The sequence below is a fragment of the Formica exsecta genome, unplaced genomic scaffold, assembly GCF_003651465.1.
Source record: "Formica exsecta isolate Colony F162 unplaced genomic scaffold, ASM365146v1 scaffold96, whole genome shotgun sequence".
NCBI classification, from domain to species: Eukaryota; Metazoa; Arthropoda; class Insecta; order Hymenoptera; family Formicidae; genus Formica; species Formica exsecta.
Window position 1 is genome coordinate 45,981 of NW_021853724.1, and position 27,666 is coordinate 73,646.

General features: G+C 31.8%; 1 protein-coding gene across 1 annotated transcript in view; it reads right to left on the reverse strand.

The window, feature by feature from the left end:
• LOC115245378 overlaps positions 1-27,666 on the reverse strand; it is a 134,023-nt gene that overhangs the window by 13,517 nt on the left and 92,840 nt on the right. Inside the window, 2 exon segments of the mRNA XM_029823663.1 lie at positions 5,930-6,085; positions 25,474-25,565. Coding sequence (XP_029679523.1) covers positions 5,930-6,085; positions 25,474-25,565 — 248 coding nt within the window.

The window sequence follows — 27,666 nt, forward strand, 5'->3', positions numbered from 1 at the left end:
AGTGGAAAATGTCCACCAAATTTCATTTTTCCAACTTGTCCAAAATTTAAAAAAAAAAAAAAAAATTTAATTTTCACCTTCCCCTTTGGAAGACTTGGTAACTTCTCAGGGAGGAATATAGGAGTATATGTTTTTATATGAAAGACCCCCCCTTTAATTTTCGACAAAGAATCATCTCCTAAAATTTTTCGCACTTATTTAGAAACACCCTGTATATGTGTGTGCCTTGCGCATTTAATTTGATTTTGTTCTTTTATCTAATTCTATCATTTAACGTGTCATTTGTCCGATTCATGATGCGCGTGAGTCACGATAATGTATCAAGAAATCGAGACGCCCGTGCTTGATATTCCAAAGTTAGAGCTCGCGGGCTTATCTCGGTTTCTCGGATGCACATCGGTATCGTATACATCGGCTCACAGTACAAATATAGTTGTCCCAGATTCTGGGACGTGCGCACGCCGCTGGCAAACCCCGGCGATTTTTCACGTTCGATTCCTTTTTTTTCCGCCGCAAGGAATGAGGGAGGAGAGCCGTTTACTTCGGAGAGCAAGCACGTTACTTTCCCGAAAGAAGTTGCTTCGACAAAGAAGCACGATCTCGCAGAGGGTGGTCGTATCGGGATCGTCCCTGAAACGCTTCCTCCGTTACGAGGGCCATCGATCCACGGTCCGTTATTCGATTGGCGCGTAGGAAGGTGTAGATGCCGTGACAGACGGGATTGAATTAATAGGAGAGCGTGTCGATATCGTTAAATCGTCCTATAATTATTTAATGCAAGCGCGACGCTTATTTATTGACAACACCTCGCGTATCTCATTCGTTTTACTCATCCCGTGAAAATGCTGTAAAGACGTTCCTCTCATTGCAAAGTTATCTAAAAAGTCGATTTCTCAACACTAATAAATTTACTTTTACCATTAGAGAAAAATATCCGTATTCTGGAAATTTAAATATTAAACGATGAAATAAAAAAAAAATTGCAAAGATTCAAATACGCGAGAGGAGCTAGGAATTTATTTGCATCCAAGGATCTATGTTATCGCGTACCCAAGCATTTCAAAGATTTATTGCATGAATTACTACTAGCAGCAAATCTTCATAAAATTAAAAAAAAAATGCCAATCACATCGAATATTCTTTATAAATATATATTTTATGGATTTTTTAAGCAAATTAAATGATTAGTTTGTTTTTAATGTATACCGCTCTCCATTCTTGGGGAGAATATTATTTCCGGCACCCCTTAATTTAATAATATTTGCATGTATTTGATAGATATTTTACCGAAAGAAAGAATGCCGCAAACTACGATGTGCTATGATCAATAGTCTTCGAGATATCGATGTTTCAATTTATATACAGGGTGTCCCAAAGCATCCTTGACAACGCTCGTGAGCAGGTAGAGCACAGTAAACTTAACAGAAAAGTCCTGTACCTTTTTTTTATATAACGCTTAATAAAGGAGTTATTATTGAATAAAGTCTGGTCAATCAGCGCCGACTTTTAGCCGGACGCACGTCAGTGAGCCGCCCGTCTGTTAGTGTGCGTCGCCGTAGCGACGAAACGCTCACGCACACTACCAGACGCGCGGTTAAAGGTCGACGCTGATTGGCCAGACGTTATTCAATAATAACTCCTTTATTAAGCATTATAAAAAAAAATGTTACAGGACTTTCCTGTTTAGTTTACTGTGCTCTACTTGCTCACGAGCGTTGTCAAGGGTGCTTTGGGACACCCTGTATATATATATATATCAAGATTTCAAAATTTTTTAATACAAGAAATTCCAATTTTTTTTTTGAAAAAATAGATCGAGATTTCAAAATTTTTGGCAAGAGGTCATTTTCATAGGATTTTTCATCAAATTTTTTAATACAACACACTTTTAATTCTTTTTTGAAAAAATATATCAAGATTTCAAAATTTTTTAATGCAACAAATTTTAATTTTTTTTTGGAAAAATATATCGAGATTTCAAAATATTTGCATCGTAATGCAACAAATGATCACATATATGTACATAAACATATAAAGAATAATAAGTAAAGTGAGAATAATAATGATAATACTTAAAATAAAGATTCACTTCTCGTATATGGGTTGGGTTAGGTTAGTCTTTTTTCGAGGTGTGGGTGCAGGGGAGGGCTCCGCCCCTCCCCCGCCTAAGTGTTCAATTTTTACACATAAATAAATGATAAATAAATCTACTAAGAATACATTTTATAAAACATACATATGGTGTCAGAAAATTACCATCAATTATTGTGGTAAAAATATTGCTGTAATTACATTTAAAAATCGATATCTCGAAAGCTATGAATCGTAGCGCATTGTGGTTTGCGGCATTCTTCTTCTGATAAAAAATCCTATCGAATCGAGGGATTCCGGAAATAACATCCTTGCCCCATTCTTTGCGCACACGTGACTGATTTAGAGTAATCTCGTGCGCGTTTAATTCATGTAAAACACAAAACATCCATAATCATCCTTCACCTATACATGCGTTCAAGGATAATAACCGGGACCCGTTTGATATATAACGGACGGATAAAGCATACAGCTTGATTCATTGTCGGATAAGAGAAAAATTTCGCGAGAGCGTAACGTTCTCCATGGAAAGCGCGTTACGAGGCGTGTCGACGGAATATGAAATTTTGTATTCGCCCACGGTAAGCTTATCCTCGCTTCTATTAAATGTAATATCGCGTGCGCGCCGCATTGGAGATTATGTAGATTTATATCACGAGAGAGCGCTGAGCGAAGGAGAGAAAAATATACGTTTCGTAACAGCCGCGTCCTTATTACCGGGACGGTAAATTTCAGAACCGCACGTTGAGAGGATAAAAGAGGATCCTATATATCCTCGTAATAACGGACTCGAATCGTTTTCCCTTTGATGGAAGTCACATCTATCGCGCATCTCCATTTTACACATTTCATATCCTTCTGTTTTCTCTTTTAACGAACTTGAAATTAATTTATCCGCGCGGATGAACTGTATTTATATCACGAAGAATGGGAGGTAGAACGGAACGATGGAAGGCAGAGTCGGAACCGCCAATTAATTAAATACAATTGTGCAAAACAGTAAATACGGTGTCGCGGTGTCAGCGCAACGAACTCCGACAGTTGTCGATGGCGAGTTTCACGCATGACTTTTGTCCTACATTGATAACTTTTTCTTGTCCATCATCGTTCAACTACCGAGATATCGCAATTGATTAGAGAAAAGCTAATCTTTGTTATTAATAATTAAATAAATAGTATCACTCTTATTTTTTCCTTATCATTATAACTTTATTTAAAAATAAAAAAAAATACGCGGGAAATAATATTTAGCTCGTTATCTTAGAACAAATTCAAGCTATGATGATAAGGCTAATACACTTAACTTTTAAGCACACTGATACTATATTTATATTTGATATAAATATTCTATAGCATGTCTACTTTAATACCCAAAGCTCCTATTGATTTTGTCATTATTGTTTAAATTTGTTCTACAATTTTCCCTTATACTTATTATATCATATCATTAACTTTATTTGTACTATTTAAAAAACGTCTTATGATATTTATTCTATTATTTTGTTCTGTATATAAATTTTTGGATTAGAATTTCTAACGTTAAGTTTACTAAGAAATGCTTCAATAAATCCAGTCTATTTTTCGTCAATTATAATTAAAATGTAAATTTTAAATTTTAGAATTTTTAAAGTTTAAAGTTTAAAGTTTTAAAGTTTTATAATTACAAGATGTCAATGTTTTATATTTAAAGTTACAATGTTTTACAATGTTCTAAATGTTTAAATGTCTAATTGTCTAATAAATGTAATGTATGTATAATATATACTGGAAGCCATCCAAAACCGCAAGGCAAGGATAAAAAAATAAAATAAAATAAATAAATAAAAATAATAATAATAATTAAAATGTAGAGATATAATTATAGTATCGGGGTCGCAGAAATGCTTCCAATTTCAAATTGGAAAACGTATCGATATTTTATTATTGTGCTCGTATAAAAGTTGCTGCTTTCACCGGGATGATGTAATCGTCACGCGATTTCGCCCAAAACTTGTAATTAATCGAATAACATTCAGAAACTCTTGCCGTAAATTTTCATAAAATACGGGGATATTTCGTAGCCTCTGATTCAGTAAGCGAAATTTAGCATAATTGCTTTTTCGATTAACACATGTCGCGAACAATATAATACCGACTATATTTATATTCAATTTTTCGTTTCCCATTTTAATCTCTGCCGCTTTATTTTATTTACTGTATAAGACAGCTAGTTAAAATAGCTATGAAAAAAAAAAAAAAAAGAAATGTTATGATAGACAGCGGAATTGGATGATTAACGTGAACAATTTCCGAGTTTTCCGAGGGCGATTTTCGCGTTTTGCGCGACTCACTCTGTGGACATGTCGCAATTTAACGTATTCTCGGATGCTTTTTCCTTTTTTTTTTTTTCCGTCCTTCCTGCCTTTCTCCCACCGGTGCTTGAATTATAAAGCGGAAACACTACCGCTCGCGCAGTTTTCCGAGGGCGATTTTCGCGTTTTGCGCGACTCACTCTGTGGACATGTCGCAATTTAACGTATTCTCGGATGCTTTTTCCTTTTTTTTTTTCCGTCCTTCCTGCCTTTCTCCCACCGGTGCTTGAATTATAAAGCGGAAACACTACCGCTCGCGCGCAGTTTTATAACGCGACGCCCGTCATCCGCCAACACATCGCTACACATTTGCATGTGTCTGCAACGAGACGTTGTATTAAACATGCAGACAGACAGAGTGAGTCACCCCGATCGATTTCGGTCGAGTCGTTACACCTGTACGTGTACGGTGTGCCTATATCTATCTGCCAAGTCCATCCGTGATGACGGCAGGCAGATACGACGAGAGGAACGGACATCCGCGGAGAGATTTTTAATTTTCGTGGGACCGGAAGTTCGAGCCGAGCGTGGAATCAAATAAACTTTCCCAGAGATAGATTCGAATTATCCGAAATAGGAATGGTAATCTTTCGCTTGAGACAGAAATTAGTTTTTATTATAATAACGCCATTTCTCTTCTGACATACTTTTGTCGACTTGATTATAAATGAAGTATCGTCTAAAGTTTTCCAATGTTGGAAATAGTAATGACACAAAAGTTCTGTCAAATTAAAATTAAATTGTACGGAGGAACCTTATATGGATGCATCGTAAAATCGATGGTTCTATAGTCGACTTCTAGAATCATCGTAAAATCGAAATTACTAATCCTCTTGTCAAATGAGTAATTGTAAGGTATAATAAAAACAGATTTAAATAAAAAATAAAAATTTGAAATAAAAAAAGAATAAAATAAAAAAAATTATACATTAATTATAATGAACGAATCTCGAAATCTCTTTTTAATGACATAGCGATATTAGTCTTAAACAGCTGATTTATGCTTATAATTAACTCAGCAACACAACGTTTAATATACAACGTCTTGTCGCGCTCTATAATATAGGACCTTGAAAATATAAACAAGATATGCGAGATAAAACAATAATAAAATAATAATAGCGCGATAATAATATTTCAAAAATTATGCAAAACGTCAGGCAACGCGCGAAAAATTACACGCATCAATTATCCCTCTTTTAGCGGAATGAACGACCGTGTATTGTATACGATCGTAAATTTTACATGGCGTATCAAGCCATAAAATGGTGATAATGCCGTTCTTTATGTGGCCATTCGATACGTCACGAATCGCGCGAGTGAATGGCCGCGTCGGCTTCAAGTGAACTGAATCTTAGATGCTTTCTCGGTCCTCTCCGTATCCGATAAAATTACACTCGCTCGATATCGATTAACCGACGTTGTTTGCGGAAAAGCGGTTAACATGCCACGGTGTGAATACTGTGGGAGTACCCAAGTGTACTTACAACTTTCGACGGGGTGTGCACTTTGTACGTGCCGCGATGCTGGTGGCGTTGCTGATAGCCGACCGGAATTAAATCGGTGTTCAGTCGAAGGTCGAGAACACGCTCGACACCGTCCACATTGAAACCCACCGTCAGCACGTCCGCGTGCTCGATGTCCTGAAAGAAAAAAAAAAAAATTTTTAAGTTTCTGTCCGCTAGTAAGTTTTCTTTTTTTTGTTTTTTACACTAACGCTACAAAAATGTAAAATTGTAGCGCTTTACCGATTGGAAAACCTATATTTTGTAACATATTACATGGTGTCTACTCCCTAAAAAAACCTAGAAAACCTGTAATTCTCAGGGATTTCATTTTTACCTTAAAAAATCAAAGAATTCTCATAGAATTTTATTCGAACTCAGGGAATTTTTTCAAAAATTCTCTCTTTGATCATTTTGTTCTTATATTGCAAGCATCAACAATTTGATTGGCCAATGATTGCGAATTATATGTTTTAAATAAGCTATAAATATATATCTTTCTTTCTTTGATTATATGTTTATCGTCATAGCAAAAAATACTAAATACATAATACTGAATACACATTTTTTATTGTAATGCTTACAATTAATTATAGAAAATGAAAATATTATGCAAATGAAAAATGCTTATCTTATACAAAAGTCATTTTGTTCTTTTCAAAACATTTTTAAATTTAATATAATATTTAAAATTTAAGTAGTTTATTTTTCCTTTGTATGAGTGAAAAGCATTAGAAAACGTACACAAAAAAAAACTTATTTTAAAATACTCCATCTACAAAAATTTTAATTTATGTTCCGTTGGGTTTTACACTTATATTTATATTACTATGCATTTATATTCAATTTTTGCCACATATAAATTTCTTGTCTGCAAAAAGCGATTCGTCGCGACTGGAATGGTCGAGTAATATAGCCGATTCTTTCTTGTCACCCCAGCGAAAGCCCGATCGCGCACCTGTTGCATTAATAGCGATAAAACTATGCTTAGACCTGAGAAAAGAAATTTTCTCTCTTGAAAATTGAATTCCTGAGATTGTTTTGTATCGAACTGCAATTAATTTTATACTCGGATGCTCGCTTTCTTTCGGCCATGAAACCGAGTGACTGACAATGAGTATCTAACAACCCGAGAATATTGTTCGAACAATAAACAAGAAAAAACCGGACGTCAGATTTTTAAACTAATTAATTCAAATGTAATTTGTATATTTGCAAAAAAAAAGTAGAAAGTTTGTAAAAGTAACGTATCTAGCAAAAAATATTATTTATCTGTCATTTGGATTCTATTCTTGAATTTTGGCAATAAGGAAAAAATATATAATAATAATTTAATATAATAATAATTTTGTATGGTTAAAATTTAATCATGAATGACGAGATAATGTAATAAACTCGGCGCAAAAATTATCATTTTCACGATAAATTTCTATGCGTGATTTCCACGCCTATTAATCACGAATCAGCATGATTTCAATCCTTGATTACCAGAGCAATGTCAATTATTGTATATTGATGGAACAGCTGACTGTGCGCGTCGCATTTATCGCATTTTCGGTGCGATTAATCCAGTTTGCCGACTGTCATATCGTTTTGAAATCACGTAAAACAATTAACGTTATTAGATTACAATTCCGCGAGGCCGGGAAGCTCGGTTCGAAATTCATAAGCTCTCCCAGAGAATCAGGCGCGTACAGCGTCATCCCTTTCGTGTATACGCGTGCCGAGTGCGAAATGAATTTGCGAATCTCGTTTGCGCCAGCGGCATGGACGATGTTTAATTCATGGGATACGTCCCAGTCGAGATACTCTTTTCCCGCGAGCGGTGGATGCTGCGTTATCTGCGTAAGCCGGATACTGCACCGACGATGACACTGACGTTAACAGGGCGGTTAACAGCCCTCTCGGTGGTAGACCCGTTAATCCTGAGAGGACAATCTGGATGAATTTTTAGCCGCGTATTTTTATCAGTATAAATTAAATTTGCTATCTTCGTCGGTTGCTATTATTCAACGTGTTTAAATGGATTAAATTATAATGACTAATTTCCCGATTAATCTGAAATAGAATTCTCAATCAAGTTTTTCAAATCGCTTTTCTTCCATGACAAAAATATCGAGATTTTTAAATAACCAGCAAATAAAGTCAGAGAATCGATCGAGTTTTAAATATAATATTAGCATATATTTCTGTGTCATTTTATTTTAATCTGGATTTCTATTTTTTTTTTTTTAAATAAAAATAAAATGCATCACTATACACATATGGGTAAATGAAGTATGCTTTCCTGGAATCAATTTAAAGGAAAATGTCAGAAACCAGCCAGGATTAATTAATCAAGGTAGTCGTTGCAAGCGACGTTTTAAAGCTTACACAAGATCACATGCGATCCCTTGGGCTACGTTTTACGTCCTTCTTACAATTTACGTCGACACCAAGAAGAATACAAAGAAAGCTTCTAACTAACCACCTTTCGTCCCGCGTGTGCAAAGGCGGAGCAGCGCGATGGAAGCTCGTCTCTTAATTACTCTAAGTGCCGCGTTCAATTGAAATTGTGGCAGTAATTACGTGGTGTAACGTAGCGCTGCGAAATTGGAGAACCGCGCTTCCACGCTGGAATAGATAAATCGAACGAAGGTACTGCGCCAACATGAATTATTGATTAACCTCCTTACTCTTCGACAGCGAGCGCAATGCCGTGTCTAAAACACCCTTGTAATCTCAACATTCTATTTTTAATAAATTAAGTTTTCCATGCAGAAGGTGATAGTATTTTATTCATAATAATAATAATTTCATTCGTAGTCGAAGCCATATAAAAGATATAGCATTTTGAAAAGATTATTGTCACTCGATTTCAGATAAAAAAAATCGCTGATATATGTATCTTGATTTAGAATCGTTAAATGTGTAATAATTTTTTTTTTGTTAATACAAGCGAAATTATTATTATTACAAACAACTGCAAATAAAATACTAGCATTTTTAATAATATTAAATTCAATTTAATTTAATATTATTTTAAATATATGTTTTTTTTATAATAGAAAGTTGATTTCACAATAAAATTTTATTTCATAATAGAAAAGTAATAAATTAAGTTTTCCATGCAAAAGATGATAGTGTAGTATTTCATTTGTAGTTGTATAGAATAACAATAATTTCGTTCGTAATTGAAGCCAAATATAGCATTTTGAAAAAATTATTGTCACTTTATTTAGAATCGTTAAATGTGTAATAATTTTTTTTTTTTTTTTTTTTTTTAAATTATTATTATTACAAACAACTGCAAATAAAATACTAGCATTTTTAATAATATTAAATTCAATTCAATTTAATATTATTTTAAATATATGTTTTTTTTTATAATAGAAAGTTGATTTCACAATAAAATTTTATTTCATAATAGAAAAGTAATAAATTAAGTTTTCCATGCAAAAGATGATAGTGTAGTATTTCATTTGTAGTTGTATAGAATAACAATAATTTCGTTCGTAATTGAAGCCAAATATAGCATTTTGAAAAAATTATTGTCACTTTATTTAGAATCGTTAAATGTGTAATAATTTTTTTTTTTTTTTTTTGTTGATACAAGCGAAATTATTATTATTACAAACAAAAAACTAACATTTCCAATAATATTAAATTTAATTCAGAATTTAATACTATTCTAAAAATATATGTTTTATTCATAATAGAAGAGTCATATTAAAAGTAGAAAAAGCTATATGTATTATGAAATAGCCCGTAAAAATATTGTGCGATAATAAAGAGGCGTAAATTAAAATTCGCTAACGTGGTAAAGCGCACGCTTGTTAAATGACGCGCAGTTATAAATGATCTCATTAAACTTTTAAGACAGAAATAATTTAACTGCTATTATTTTAAAATACACATATCGTGAAAAATCAAAATCTATTAGATGAAGTATAACTTTTAATTCAACAGAGCTTTTGCATTATACAGTTTCTCTATATTTATAGGCGCGTTAAAAAATTGATTTCCAAACAGGAACGCATTAACCAAATTGAGGTGAATCTTCAATGTAATATCTGCAAAGCATCTTATATTGTATCGGAAGACAAATGGCGCAGTAACGATATTTCTTAGGAAGCCATCCAACGATACCAGCATAACGCTGTGTATGGATCGAGAGTACGTTCCTTTGAAATCCTTTCAACGTGGTGTATATCATTGTCCAGTGACAGTTAGCAATCTATACTTGGCTCGCGGCCACCGCAGAAACCGTTTTTGATATCGTATCGTTGCTAGCTCTTACAGTGGCACGACCCGCATCCGTCTTCCATCGATATCGGGAAACAAATATATATATATATATATATATATATATATGGTGTTCTAGAAATAGATCAACAAACTTCAGGTGTTTATAAAGGACACCAAAATAAGCCAATTTTGTCAATAAATCCGTGTCCACAAATGAGCCGTTTTGGCACTAAAGAATCAAAGACTAAAAAGGGCAAAAATCTTCGAAAAAAATTATTTTTTCAAAATTTTATTAATGTGGTTAAATAGAGGTGTTTTTACCATGGAACTTTTGTATAAAACATTTTTTGATATCTCGAATAATTTTCGAGATATATCGAGAAAAACAAATCAATCGCGATTTGAGCCGCAACTGGAAATTTCTAAATTCATTTATTTACCTCCCCTATATGTGTGTAAATTTTCGTCAAAATCAGAATTTTTGGGTTCGCAAGATTCCCTTGTTAGTCTTTGATATTGTCTTCTCTAGTGCCAAAACGACTCATTTGCGGATACGGGTTTATTTGGCAAAATTGGCTTGTTTTGGTGTCCTTCATAGCAACCTAAAATTTTGTCGGTCTAATTCTGGGACACCCTCTATATATATCGCCAGGTTATTTGATATTTCCCTATAGGTATCTCATACTGAGATCGCCCAATCTTCCAAAAAAATTTATACTTTATTCAGTTGATCTTTTCTTGGCAGAGATAATTGTCCCTTGTATAATTAATTCCCCCTCTTTACGACATTCGCGCAAAAATTCATGCCAATTTTCTCGGACAAAAATTCCAAATCGATTATAAATAGATCAAAGAATTCATAGTTAAATAGTAGCTTGCGCTAAACTCTAAATATTCTATATAACGCGATGCATGAAATAATTGAAAACCATATAAATGCAATCGTTCTCCATACGATGTCGTTGAATTTCACGTGGTTAAAACAGATCCAAAAGTGTCACCAAAGTAAACGCGAAAGCTCGCGAAAGTTCTCGGACACTTTTTGCTCTCCGTTCTGTTGGCGCATCCCAAACAATTTATCCGGTAAATTCAACAAACTGCATTACTCGGCTGTTGGATTAAACAGCCGGTAATCGTTTCAACTTTTCCGATGGAGAAAGTCGGGCTGCCGTCGCGTCGTTCGCATGTCGACGGGAAAAAATCGCCACGCGCTGTGCCTTCCTTTTAATCCCGTCAGGAGAATCGAGTTAATCCGACGGAAGGAAAAAGGAACGTATAACGTCGGAGAAAAAAAAAAAATGAAACGCCCGGTAAAACACAGAAGAGGAAGAAAAAGAAAACTTCTCCTTCAGCTACTAGTAAAACTTGGCAGACGTGACCCTTACGTTTTATTCATTGTGAATACCCGTAAACTATCCTCGTCCACGGAGTTTCCGGAGTTTCCGCTTCCGCGGTTCATCCGCACGTCGATTGTGCGTGCGCCGCCCCTCGGAAATTCCAAGAAAAGGAAAGCTTGGCGGGGACGCCGATCTTTTTAAGGAAAATTCTGGCGGGGCAACCGGAAACTTGTCCGCCGTCAAGAAAGACAAATTGAGAGGGACGTTCACACGAATTGAAATGCACAGCACGATTCAGCCAGAACGTTTTGATTAATCGCGTTCGAGACCAATTTGTGTTCAACATTCGACGGCAATTACTACAGCTTTCATATTTAAATGTAATTTCAGAAAAACTTTTCTCCTCCCCTTGGTTGTCAAATAAAATTTTATGTGATTATTTTATAAATAAATAAATATATATATATGTATGTATGTATACAGGGTAGGCCATTTTAATGTATCCACTGAAATATCTTAAAATCTATAAATTTAAGACAAAAATGTTTTAGACAAAAGTTGTATGATTCACAGGGGGACACATGATGAAAATATGGACTTGACCTTGAATGACCTTTTCAAGACCAAGTAAATGTGATCGATGTTTTCCTAAATGGAACCCCCCATTTTTTATTGCATATTCTTGTAGCTTATCTCGAAAGCTTTTCAAAACACTATAATAAAGTATTTTTTCATTAAGTACTTTTTGAGTTATTTTATATTTTAATCTGACATTTTGATATAAAAAATAAAATATCTCGTAAAATATTTAGTTTTCGATAATCTTACCGTAATACTTTTATGTACAGAATAATAAAACAAATCAATCAGTGTAAAGAAAAAAACAAATAATTGTTTTTAAGAAAAAGTATGTAATTATTTACGTTTTTTTTTAAACAATTATTTGTGTTTTTTATACTAATTGATCTGTCTCATTATTCTGTACACAAAATATTACGGTAAGATTATCAAAAACTAAATATTTTACGAGATATTTTATTTTTTATATCAAAATATGTCAGATTAAAATATAAAATATAAAAGAAACATTTTTGTCTTAAACTTATAGATTTTAAGATATTTCAGTGGATACATTAAAATGGCCTACCCTGTATAATATAAATTCAAAAACATTTTAAACTAGTCATAATCGATATTTGAAAAATTATTGAAATGAAATTAAGATCACTTCTCTATGGGACATGCTGTATTTTGCCTATATCTTAAATTATAATTAATTACAGGGTATCTATCCAAAGTTTGTAAAAAAATTCCCTGATTTTTCAGGTAATTTGTTCAAAATTCCAGGTAAAATTAGAGAATTTTTAGATGGAACTTTTTAAAATAAATTCTTTTTGTGTGCGTTTTCTAAAGCTTTTCACTCATATAAAGGAAAAATAAACCATTTAAATATTAAATTTAAAAATGTACTGAGAAGACCTGAATGACTTTTGTAAGATAAGCATTTTTACATAACATTTTTATTTTTTATCATTAATTGTAAGAATTACAATAAAAAATGTGTATTAGTATTATGAGAATTCCAGGTTTTCTAGGTTTCTCAGAGAGTAGACACATCTTGTTAATATATTTATATTAATTATTTTCTTAAGATACTCGAAATCTTCGTTAAATAAAATTGAATATTTTTTACTATGACAATGCACATATAATCAAAGAGAAAAATATATATTTATAATATATTTGAAACATATGTATAATTCACAATCATTGGCCAGATTGCCAATATTTGCAATATAAGAACAAAATGATCAAAGAGAGAAGTTTTGAAAAAATTTCCTGAATTCAAATAAAATTCTATGAGAATTCCCTGATTTTTAAGGTAAAAACAAAATCCCTGAGAATTCCAGGTTTTCTAAGTTTTTCTAGAGAGTAGATATCCTGTTACTATATTTATATCAATTATTTTCTTGAGGTACTCGAAATCTCCGTTAAATAAAATTTGACTAAAAATAAAATATTGATGTGCCTATTTTCCGTCAATTCTGCAACATCCTAAACGTGTAAAAAGAAGTAAATTAAAAAATTTAAATAAAAATTAAAATCTCGTCCGTATAAATGTAACTTGGTATCGTAAAAAGAATTTTGCACATTTTAAATTCAATTTTTTCTAAAGATACGCGATGAATTAACCCATTTTCGTGTAACGCTGTTCGCACGTGACTAATAATTTTTAATCCGCGCGATAGAAATAAGATGAAAAGCCGACATTGAAAGGAAGAGCACGTGAAAGAGAGAACTCCACATTTGAGGATCATTCAATGAGTCTCGAGCGAGCTCGAATTCATCGCGGTCGCATTTAGACGAAACACGTGCGTCAACTCGCGCACTTTGAGGGAGTGCAATGGCATGCAGAAACTTCACCTGCGGCACGATTTAAATGCGTTAATGGCGCGTAGCTTTTGCGATTTTAATTACGACGCGGTTAGTCGTGCGGTCGCGCCGTTATTCGTGTCGCGGGATACAAATCATCACGCTCAGCGCGTTACCTTTGATAATTGCCTGGTCGTGAATCGTGGATTTTTTTGGAACGTTTGACCGCAAAAAAGAATCTCTATTTCAATTTGCTGAATCGTAACGAGGCTCATTTATCCACGTTTATACGCGCGCTTTGCGTATAGATGCGGTCGCGTATCATTTATGCAAACGTGATTATTTGTTACATGTTTCCACGACAAGCCAGACTGTTAATTATAAATAAATAGGTTACACAGCATCAATGTGTCAAATGTATATCATTTCAGCGACAGTCGCAAAAATTGCTATTATTTTTTCGTTATTTTTCTAACAACGAAGAAATATTTTTATTACACGCCGCGAATAAAAAAGCTGAAAACTGTTGATTATTTAGCGTCATTGCATAAAAGAAAAAAGACTCGTGATCTAGCGAATTTATACGTATATCGGAATTCGTAAATGTGTGGAAACAAGAGATCCTTTATATCAGGTCTACCGGAAAGTTCTGTCCGTTTTTGGAATAAAACAAAATACAAATTTTTATTACCGTCAATAAACTTTATTAAATAATGTAATTGCCATTATTATTAATGATTTCTTGCCAGCGTGAGGGCAATTTGTATATCCCTTTTTCGAAAAATGTTTTATCTTTTGATGCGAAAAATTGAACCAGTGCTTGTTTGATATCTTCTTCATTTTTTAATTTTTTGCCCCTCAAAAAATTTTGTAAGGACAAAAACAAGTGATAGTCGGTGGGTGCTAAGTCCGGGGAATATGGTGGATGCGACAGAATTTTCCAGCCTAGTTCTGCAATTTTTTGACGAGTATCCAAAGCAGCATGTGGCCTGGCATTATCATGATGCAGTATGATGTTCTTCCTATTGTACATCGCCGGCCTCTTTTCTTGGACTGCTGTATTTAAATTATCCAGTTGCTGACAATACTTCTCCGAATAATGGCAATTACATTATTTAATAAAGTTTATTGACGGTAATAAAAATTTGTATTTTGTTTTATTCCAAAAACGGACAGAACTTTCCGGAAGACCTAATATTTATACAATTCGTCTTCGCATTTCGTTTCTATCCCTATGATAATGATAGCAACACAGATATTACATATAAGTGAGATGTCTGTATGTATCAAGGCTTCACAGTTGAAAAATTTGTATTAAATTTGACAGATATCACATGTCTTAAATGGTCCAAAAATTAACACAAATTTTTGTGTTAATTTAACATAATATGGATATGTTAAATGGTGACACTAATACTATGTTAATATTTTAACACAAAATAAATGCAAACCTCAAAGTAATTTGAAATAAATTTTGTGTAAGATCAACATATTTTTAATGATAAAATTAACTTGGAAAGATGTTATTGACAGTCTGTAGTCACTGTCACTTCTATTGTAGAATAAAATCCAAGGGGTGTCTCACTCACCAAAAATTTGTACATGTATTGCGAATTAGCGGGAATTACCCAAGTAATTCCATGTAATACGCCGTGTAATTTCAAGTAATGCGACGGACAAATTTACATTCGAGTTCAACTATAGAAGACGTACTTTCAGATGAAAGGTCATTATTTTGAGTTTTTTCTTTTATTTGCTGGCCCTTAGGTTGGTACTCCTTTTATTTAGTTCTTTTTTAGTTTTAAATGACATTTCTCTGGACATTCCTTTTACTCGTAATAATCTATCTGTAAACAATCGGCCGCATTTTGTATCACAAAACCAACATAGTGTCGATTTTCTTACCAACAATATCTTATTTTTAATTTATTTCATTAAATTTAAAAAATTATCTTTTTTTTTGGCTTTTTATCTATTTATCTGAAATATTCGTGAAGCGAGGGGAGGGGGGATTTAAGGCGGGAGGAGGCACGAACCAAGCATCCATCTCTTCCGTGGCGTATTTAAATTAAATACGACATATTAAATCTAACATGACGTATTTGACTTAAGTACTTAAATATTTCAATTAAAAAAATGATAATCAGTTGAACGCATTTAGTCAAGTTAACAACTTTTTTTTTCACAGTGCATGTATTGCGACAGTGAGACACCCCTCGATAAAATCAATATCTTTTTCTGTAAATTTTGAAACATAAATCCTATCACTAATGATACGGAACATATCTATTATGTAAAATTAAAAATAAGTGCACATTGTGTTATTTTTATACTTTTTTTCAATTGTATTAATAATTGTATAATTTTAATAAATAAATAATACTTGAGTTCAATTAACACAACAGCCATATATTAAATTAACACACGAATGTGTTAAATATTTAACACAACAACTTTAACCGGCATATTTTTTAACAAGAAAATACAAATTTTCCAATTATGTTGGAATCCTATTCTAACGATCTTATCATGTCGACGAACGTTTTTGTGTAATCAGAAAATCACGGAGAGTAGATATGTGCTAGTTTCGGAAAACTACATCGGCAACGACCGGAAAGAAAATGAGCACAAGCGTGAATTTTAATTGATACGAATCCAACGACAAGTGACATCGACGCAAAATGCGGGCGGTTCGTCGGCTTTCTAGGCTTTCTTTCTTCGCTTTCGAAAAGTCCAAATGTTCCTTTATATACCGCCGCTAGGAAAAATCTTTCTCCTCTCGCATCGAAACGATATTTCGTTGTATAATATTTTTGTTGTTGCGAAATAAAATTTCTCCCAATTTTGTTTAATCGCTCGATAATTATGGATGGACCTAGATTAATTTTTATCGGGTAATTTTTTTCAATATATGTTTCTATTTAATATTATATGTTATACGGAAATACGCGTATGCTATTTTTAACTTTGCAGGACTGGAATTTACATTTTCCTGACGACGACGATCGGAAAATTGCGCGTTTCGCACGCGTGTCGCATACGCACGACACAGCAAATGCGCGCATTGCCGTATTCATTCTCACGATTACGCCAAGGTTACAGTGAATCTGTGTTTTCTTTGTACAGGCCTTTCCCTCTCTCTAGCGGTATTTCAACACGCGCTGGAGAATGCATAATAAACCGAACGCTTATATAAACTATTTATATCGTGAAGTGAATTGTAACATCGTAATTTATCTCATCCTTACGATGATTTTTCTGCTAGAAAAATGCCATCAAAAATACCCTTATATAAATGTAATAAAATATTTAAAGAGAGGAAAAAAAGAACAATAGATCGTTTATTTCGCTGTGATTTTTGGATGTGCGTGTCTAACGAGAAATATCACACACAATATTTTGTACTTAAACCTTTTGGTATTTAACCAAATTTCTTTCTATAATCTCTTTTTCATATTAATTTCTTATTTATTTATTATTTATTTTATTATTTTTTCATGTATATATATATTACATTTTTATATTCTTGATATTTAATTATCCAAATAGTAATATTACATTTGTCACATATTTTTGCAATGCAGTACATTGTTGGAAAATATGTTTTCTTGTTAAAAAATATGCCGTTTAAAATTTTTGTGCTAAATATTTAACACATTCATGTATTAAATATTAATTTAACATATTGCTGTGTTAATTGAAAACAAATGTTAAATTATTAAAACAACTGAAAAAAGTGTAAAAATAATACAATGTGCACATATTTTTAATTTTACACAATAGATATGTTCCATATTATTAATGACAGGATTTATCTGTTAAAATGTATAGAAAAGAATGTTGATTTTATTCTACAATAGGAGTGAGAATGATTACAGATCGTCAATAACATTTTTTCAAGTTAATTTTATCATTAAAAATATGTTGATTTTAGACAAAATTTATTTCAAATTATTGTAAAGTTTGCATTAATTTTATGTTGAAATATTAACATAGTGTCACCATCTAACATATCCATATTATGTTAAATTCCCACAAAAATTTGTGTGGATTGTTTGAGATATGCGATATGTAATAAATTTAAGCCAAATTTTCCAACGGTGTACGCAATGGCATTGACTTGAGAGTCAGCGAGCAACTGTTAAGCTCGAATTTACGAGAAAAGGCAGACGGACAATTTTCTTAACGCGTACGTTGAAATTATTTCAATACAGTTCACAGCTTGGTACGCTCTCCGCATTTTCTGATTCTGCTCTATCGCACTATGCCTCTGCAAGCTGGCACATGCACACAATATCACTTACAGAGGTTCGTCGTAGTTACTTTGCGGAATGAAAGAAATCTTTAATCGTCCTAGACCAACGTCGAGTTCGCTAACAGAGGAAGTCTCGTTTCCGCAGTTTGCCGCCACCGCAGATGTGAACAAAAGACATGTCGTCCATATGATTACCGCAATCTAACGTGGAAATTTACATTATGCACTGCGACTGATGCAGTTCCGTTTTCAGTGAGGCGATATTAGCTCGAATTTTTTAATTAATTGAAAAAATTTCAGTTGATCTGCTGTCTGGTTAAAAGCTTGTAAGGCAACTAAAAGTAATTAAAAGTTAAGACTTGAAAATGAACTTTCATATACTTGATATAATTTAAGTAAGAATAAACAATATAAGAGATTTTAATTCTAAGGATAATTTTGTAATATATGCTAATGAACGAAATTTGAAATTACTTTGTACGTGTGTCTGCGTGTATCTCACAAATTAGGTACAGAATTTCATGAATATCGATGTCAGAGTCTAACATATATCAAAAAATTGCGCCAATTGAAAATAAAAAATTATACAAATATTTTAACCGAAAACAGTTGTACAAAATAGTTGTTTTAACTTCTTACAAAAATAATAATATTAAAAAATTGTGTTAACTAAATAAAAATTTATTATATATATAAAATTTATTTATTTTCAATATTAAAAGAAAAAATATATCCAATAATACAAAACAGAAAAAACATAAAATAAAAAATTAATAGAAATATTAAAACTTAGAAATTAATGCAAAAAATTAAAAATTTATACAAGAATTAAAAATTAATACAAATAAAAAATACAAAACACAAAAAACAAAATTAAAAATTAATAGAAAAATTAAAACTTAATATTTCATGAATATCGATGTCAAAGTCTATAAACATATAATATCTCGACTTTAAAATCATATTAAAATTAAGAAAAGTTAAAAAAATATGAAAGAGCTTTTGTGCTACGTATCTTGTAAAAATGTCTTGTAAAATAGTCGGGAAATTGAAAAGTTGTTACTCTCTTTTTTGTACATTAAAGAACCTTTGAAAGATCGCATGAGCGCGCGCGCTCTATTCCACAAGAATATGTTAATTAAAGGTTAATTTTATAATAATGACAGCAAACTTTATATTCGCGGAAGAATAGTCGACCGCGTTTCACGCAGCTAATGATGTACATATAATCTAGTAATTACGTGAGATCTGATCTAATAAGTACAAGATAATACCGTTATAAAAAATTCCGCTTTCTCCAAAGACTTTTATGGTTCGGAGAATAGAAAAGCTCTACATCAGAATATGCATATATTCTTTATTGACATCATTCAATTAGTTTATTGCACTTTCAATCAGTATCATTCGACTGCTTCATTACTTTACATGGCAATAGGTATTAATATCGATATACAGTTGAAAAATTTGTTTTAAAAATTTAGCAGATATCATATGTCTCAAACGGTCCACACAAATGTTTATGTTAATTTAACATAATATGGATATGTTAAATAGTGACACTAATACTATGTAAATATTTTAACACAAAATAAATATAAACTTTAAAGTAATTTGAAATAAATTTTTTGTAAAATCATATTTTTAATAATAAAATTGACTTGGAAAAATGTTATTGACGGTCTGTAGTCACTCTCTCCTATTGTAGAATAAAATCAATATTTTTTCTGTAAATTTTAACAGATGGATCTTGTCATTAGTAATACGGAACATATCTATTGTGTAAAATTAAAAATAGGTGCACATTGTGTTATTTTTACATTTTTTTTTTCAATTGTTTTAATAATTTAATACTTGAGTTCAATTAAATATTTAACACAAAAATTTTAACCAGCATATTTTTTAATAAGGGAACACAAATTTTCCAACTATGTAATAATATCAATCGACTCACGAAAATACTCACCTTTTTTTTGTAAGCACATACTTTAGGCGGGGAAATTCAACATAATGCTCCAGCTGCATATAAAATGAGATCTATTTCCTTCGATATATCTCTTATCCATCAGAAATATCTCGCGAAATGGTTTTTTAAAATCTTAACGCGGCATAGCTAGTGGAGCTCTATCGAAAATTTATTGGACAATAGCGTTTATTCGCCCTGTAATTTGCATTAGGTTCAATCGTTTAATTATCATTCCCTAACTTCGATATAATGTTATCACGTCAGATTACGATAGACGATTACAACTTATCTCGACTGCATCTCGGTGCAGTAAATTGAATGTATCTCGAGAAAACGCAAAGATGATTATTAATCTCTAGAATGCTCTGAATTAATTAACAAACAATTAGAAATTTCGAGATAGTCATATAAATGCAATTATGACATTTCAAAAGGAGAGCAAATAAAAATAAATATTAAACAAAAAAAAATAACTGCGCTTGTAAAAAAAAATAATAGTTCAATTTTGTTATCATTGTAATAAAAAAAAATCTATTGCTGTAGAAATGTACAAAAAGATTTAATGAATCTTATAATATTAAACGGGAATAAAAATTGTTAACCAAATAGTTGCTTCTTTGATTTCTATCCGTCGTGGTAAGAAACTCAAGATGTTCATAGTTTCTTTGGCTTTTCTACCTTTCTCTATTTCCTGATTATTAGATTTCCCTGACCTTGCATAAAGTTTCCACGGTTTTCTACTTAAATATGATTCTGTTTCGCTAAAAGAAACTCGAGTGCAGAAGATCTACATGAACTTGGTACTCTATTTTTAATAAATCAAGTTTTTAATACAGAAAACCATAGTATTTATAATTTCGTTTTTATCTTGAAGCTAAGTGATCATTTTCTCAAAATGCTTAGTTTATTACAAATAGAATAAAATTCATAGGACTAAGACATCACGAAATTTTGCCTTTTCACTTTTCAAGATAGACACATGGATCACATCTCATATTTCGAAATCAATCACATGCATATGAAAGATGTAGAAATGCGAATAGCAATCGGGCACGTGTTATTCAAGATGCTGGGCAACAGAAAATCATAGCTGCTACTTCTACAAGACTTCAAACAGATTGACATCGTCTGTGAGTGTGTGATAACAAGAAAAGAGATGAGGGTGATAACAAGAATTGGCCATCACCCCATGTTTGCCCATATCTTATATTATATATAAGAATATATCGTGTCAAAAAAAACATTCGGCTTATTTTAATAACATATATTATTTAATAATAAAATCCGCCATATCGAATATTAATAAAATTCGTATATGTTTATTAAAAGCTAAAAGAGTTCTCTCTAAAACATTTAATATCAATAAATTACTACACTATGTTGCATTTATCTATCTGCAAAATTCTATGGATTAGATGCAAGCATGCATATATAATTACTTTTCTACTTACTTAATTTAAGTTATTAACATATCAAGTTAGAATTCGCAATCTTATTCGGCCGAGCAACCGCGTTATTAGTAAAGTTGCATTTGTTCTGCAGGCTCGCATGTCAAACGGTGTGAACTATATTTTAGTGACATTGAAGGAGATACTATTGTCGAGTCTCTCTGTCTAAACTAACGTACGCGCAAAGGCATACACATATACCTTTGTACTGTTGTAGTATTTGGGATTGCGGTGCTCCAAGTTTGTTTCGTGATTTTAGGATTCGCTATGTTGGTGCAGGAATTTCAGGATTTAAAAAGAGAACCAGAGAATGAGAAGAGAGAGTGAGAAAAGAGAGTGAGAAACTTGATACCACACGTTATATGCTGGATTTTTTTATTGTACGTATTAAAAATTTGAATTTCCGAATGTTATAGACATTATTTTTTCTAAAATATGTTATTTGTTTTAAATTTATATCTAACATTGCAATGGTTTGTGAGTTTTAAAAATACCTTTAAAATTTTTCAGATTAAACGAGAAAGATTGAAACTCAAGATTATTTAAATTTTTCATCAGTTTTTTAAATATGATAACGTAATAATTTTTATTTTAGTCGATTCTTCATTCAAAACATTTTCGTGTTTTTGCTTGATTTAAATTTTTGAACTTTTGTTCTAAAATTCCTGCGCTATATATACAGGGTGATTCTAAATAAGTGCGAACAATTTTAGAAGATGATTCTTTGTCGAAAATTAAGGGGAGTCTTTCATATAAACATATACTTTTATATCGTATCCGATAAAAGTTTTAATAAAAAAAATGAATAGAGGTTATTAGTTTCATCCCCTTAAAACGATACGCGCGGGGGGATTAAAAAAATATTAATAAACATCCTTTTTACTAGTGAAAAATATCCACCAAATTTCATTTTTTCAACTTGTCCAAAATTTGAGAAAAAAATAAAAACCTAATTTTCACCTCACCCTTCGGAGGAGTGTACTCCTCAGGGAGGGATATAGGAGTATATATTTATATGAAAAATCCCCCTTAATTTTCGACAAAGAATCATCTCCTAAAATTTTTCGCACTTACTTAGAATCACCCTATATATATTATATAGTGTCGCGATTACGCAGCATGCATTCGCGGCGTGCATTATGCGTCTGCGACGCGGTCGACGACTGCTCTGGATGGAGGCCAATAAAATGAATTGTTCACGATATTCGAAGACGCGAGAATATCTCGGAAGAATATAGCTACACTAAAACGCAAGCTACTACACGCGATATTCCGCCGCCGTCACCTTTTATCGTTATATTTATTGTTGTGCCGTTCACGAAACAGGGCGATATCGTTTGATAAAATTACTTTATTGTTTGGCATGGTTTCTAAGCACGTGCAATCCTATAAAAAATCGTAGATATCTTTTGGTTTATCGGTAATACAATAAAAAAGCGCGATCTGCGGCAAAGTTGAGATATTTAAAGATAATATTGAAAAAATGGATATCGTGTGTGTAAATTGGAGAGTTTGAATTTACTTTTCAGCAGATTGCATTAAAATGTCAGAATAAAAATTAGATTTCTTCTAATATTATTAAATACTTATTTTCTTTGTATGTATTGCATATTCTAATAATTTAATAAATTCTAATATAATATAATTTTATTTTATTTAATTATTTAATTTAATAATTTAATTTAATTCTAATAATTTATAAATTATTATTTGGAAAAGTATATATTTTTTAAGCATTCTCTCTCTCCCTTTCTTCTTTTCTTTTCTAATAGTTAAAAGATCCCTCTTCTTAATATAAGAATTCTCAAATAAATAGATAAATTGTATAACGTCGTATTGTAAATTCATAAAAAGTAAAAGATATTTTTTTTCTATTGCGCTTATTTCGTTTTTTATTGCGCGAATTTTGGCCTATGTATATATATATATATGTGTTTGTATATTACATATATACTCTTGTAAAGTGCAGATCTATCGTAGTATTTGCCAAACAATGAATTCAAAAGATATGACATCGGGATATGTATATGTATACATCGGACGTATAAATTCTGTTGTTATTCCTATAAACGTGCATTTTTCTTGCCATCTTCTATTATGTGATACATTGCTCCGGAAAAAAAGCAAAGATAGGGAAAAGTCCAGGAATGTTATGCTGCATTCGGAATAGCTTTCATAGAAATGAAACATTTATAACTCCCTCGACATATTGTGTATCTGTCTAGCAAACGGAAAATTTATTGCGTGGCTACGCATCGGCTGATCCAAGAAAATATTCTTATTTTGTCTATTCATGTAGGATTCATTTCGACTATATTTCCAACTGCTTTCTTAAAATTAATCTAAAAATTTAGAACATTTTTCATTTATTTGAATTTTGAATTTAAAATAGTTGAAAAACGATATTAATAAGCATATTAACACTATCTTCAATATCATGAATCTGTATATAAAATTTGAAACATACGTGACTAATTTTTAAGAATTTTCTCTCAATTCTCTTTATGATAAATGTTAATCATCAATTTTTTTTTTATTCGACAAATATATCTAAGAATATTTTTTTTATATGCTTTTGAAAAAAATATAGTTTCTTTTTTTTTTAATGAGCTCTCGTCAAAGAAGAAAAATTATTCTTCCTAATTTTAGTATATGTATTTTTAATTATTGGATTTAAATTCTTTTTAATATTGATTATTTAAATATTAAAGTTAATAGAAAATTTATATAATTTCTTTCTTATGTTTTCAAAACAAACTTTAATTTCAAGATCATAAATTAAAAAAAAAATAATTATCAAATATTGAATTATTTATTTTTTTTTAGATTTATGTAATAGTTATTGATATATAAAAATTATTTTATCTCAAATTTTTATAGAAATATAAGAGGGAAGAAAATAAATAAAAGATAGAATTTGACTAATTATCATAAAAGAATATTCAATAACTTGAGTTCCTGCTCAGGTTAAAAGAAATATATTTGTTAAGTAAAAAGAAGAAAAATTAAAATTTCTATCGTTCGGATAGTATTCCCCAAAATTCAGTCACATGGAGCGCCTAAAGACAACTTATCTTCCACAGATTTTTCCAAGTTCGCCTGGCAATGATAACCGACAAATGAACTTCTCTCTCTCTCTCTCTCTCTTTCTCTTTCCATGGTCGTAGCGCCGTCCTATCTAACAGCGCAGCGATCCTCGTGGCGGGTATTTGTTCGCTTGTATTCGCTGCACGCCAGAACATTTGCATTGAAATTGTTGCACCCGGCGCCAATACACGTTTCGCATCGTAATCCGCCCGAGCAAATGGCGAACGTCGCGCGAAAATTCGCGGAAAAAAGGCATTCGGCGACTGCTGATAGCGAACAATGCACTATGTCGAGGGAAGGTCACGAATCGTGAGCGTTAAACATCTTCAAATCTCCAGAATATCCGGTATATTTGGTAATTGATATTCATACAACTAAAATCGGATTTCTTACAATTATATAATAAAAGTAAAATGTATCAAATCGCAAGCTATTGTAAGTAAATGCATTAGCGAATAAAATGTATTAAAAAGTTTCTGCAAGATAATTTAATTTATTTTAATTTTAATTAATTAACTCCGCAAAGAAAAGAGAGAAAATTGTCGACAAGAAAGGCTCTTTGTGGCCATAAATTTTTTACAAAAGAATCATGAATATAATATCTTTGTACAGAAGCCGCTATTGCAATTCACTTTTATGAGCCAAGTATTATACGATATGATAGTAAGAGATAGAGAGAAGTTGATCTGTGTAAAAGCCTTGAGTATAGTATTTTTTCATAATGTGATCAAAGAAAATTTAAATGACGTCTTAGAAACTCGAGGATACAGTTCGAGCTATATTTCATGGAATTTTTAAATTTCTTTTAATTTATTCAAAAATGGATTCATACTCACGTTCTCTTTGGTCGATGAGATCTGTCTCTTTGTCCTGCCGTGGTACACTCGCGGTCTCACCAGAATGTGTCTACTAAAGTCTGGAGACGGACCTATAACAATTCATTAAACCAATGTTGAGATATTGGACTTGTAAAGTACATAACCAAATACGAACTTTAATCCTCAGTCTCTTAACACAAAGTAAAACGCTGCGCGAACTTGGTGTCTTATATAGTTTGTCCTGAAGCAACTTCCAAAACCATTTAAACTATCAAGAACTGAATTGAAAATAAAAATAGAACTCAAATATAAATAAATAAATAAATAAATAAATAAATATATATATACATAGAAACATGCAATAAATTTGAGATTTAAAAATGTTTAAAAAAAATTAAATAAAAATAAAATTTTATTTATTTTACTTACTCATACTTTTAAAAGTTAGATTTATCTTAATGCAAAAAACAATTTTGTATTTTTGTACTTTCAGTGTTAAAAATACTTTGTGCTTTCACTTTGTGCTAAGTTTAGTATCTAACTTATAAGTCAAGTGGCTCTTACAAAACCATTCAGGTGTTAAGAAGCGACAAGCGACGTTGAAAGAAAGATGCGCAACGTAAGGGGAGTCTACATCGTAATACGGGATTTTACAAAGCTTTTTACGAAGCTTCCACATTAATGAATATAGTTGGTATATCGATCGAAGTTCCACCAGCTCTTACACTTTTTTTCGAACACCAGGCATCATTGTTTTCGTCTTTTACGCATACATTATGAAAGTTAAATAACGCACCAAAAAGAGTTTTTGCATGCAAAAAATAAAAAAAAAAGTATGTAATATTTAACGCATTGCTGGAAAATAGCGTCAAAATTTACTGAGCGACCAATAATTATCCGATTTCTGATGAGGCGTTTTAACGTCCCTCTTCCATTAAACTGACATTCTTCATTACTGATAAACGAATTTTTCACTATCGCGAAATTTTGCGCGAGTAAAAATATTTTTTCCTTTCTCGTCCACAATAATAATAATAAAAAAATTAAATTAAATTGAAAATTAAAAAAAATCACGGATTCGAAATATTCAAATATATACAAAAATATTTTTATAAAATTATTATTTGCAGTTTATTGTACAAACACTGTTAAAATTCATAACCGTAGGGATCGATCAAAATAAGCAACAAAATTAAATAAAATGTTATTTTTTTTTTTTTTAATGCTCTTTTCAATAAATTCTCGAAAAGAAGTGAAATATTTTCAATGACAATCGTATTCCCGTATCAGTATTCGTGGTGCGTTCCCAAAAATTGCGAAGTTCTTTTCGCAAATAAAGCGTTTTTCGAATTGCGCGTAATCGAGCGAGCGAAACCGCGCTCTTCGCTCGTCGACATTCGCAGGAAACTGCTCCTGTTTGTTTACACGAACACGCCACCTCTCGCTGACACTTTAACCAGATGTTATATCGACGAAAAGTCCTTGACACCGGTGCGGGCTGAACGGCAACGGGATAAATTCAGCGCGGCTCCGCGGTCGATCCTCGGTTTTCCCAAATTCGACTAACTGCGCGACCCCGTTCCTGTCCTGGGAGCACCGGAACTATCGACCTATCCAGTAGCGTAGGAATTTATTTTTCGATTCGAGCGAACGAATCTGAGGCGATACCATTTCGACCATTTGCATTTATCCGTGCAGGGAGAAAGCGGGCTTTGAATCCGGAAATTCGAGATTCGTACAAAAGCGCGGAGGCAATTTCGAGAGACTCGTAAAAATAATGAAAATTTGTACGAATGGTTTTTGCTTTTGAAAATGAGAAGAATAAGATTATATAAAAAATCGTAATAAAACAGATTCACGCGATTAAAACAAACCTGTGAATATGACCTGACTATTTAAATAAAATCTGAAATATTTTATTTATCACATTTCTCTGAAACATATACGATTAATAATATAGATGATAAATTAAAGTCAGAGAGTCGTTAGATTCTTTAATTTCGTTATAAATATACAGTTGTAATTTTGCAATTAAAAATTATTTTATCAATTTCTACATAATTGCTTTATTATTACGGTGAAATAATTAAAGTAGTTGTTTATTATAATTATTAATTAATAATTTAATACAACTTCATATTTATTGATTTACTGCTTTTAAACACCGCTGTATTCGAAGCATCGTAACCGTGTTGTGCATGTGGGCGAGAA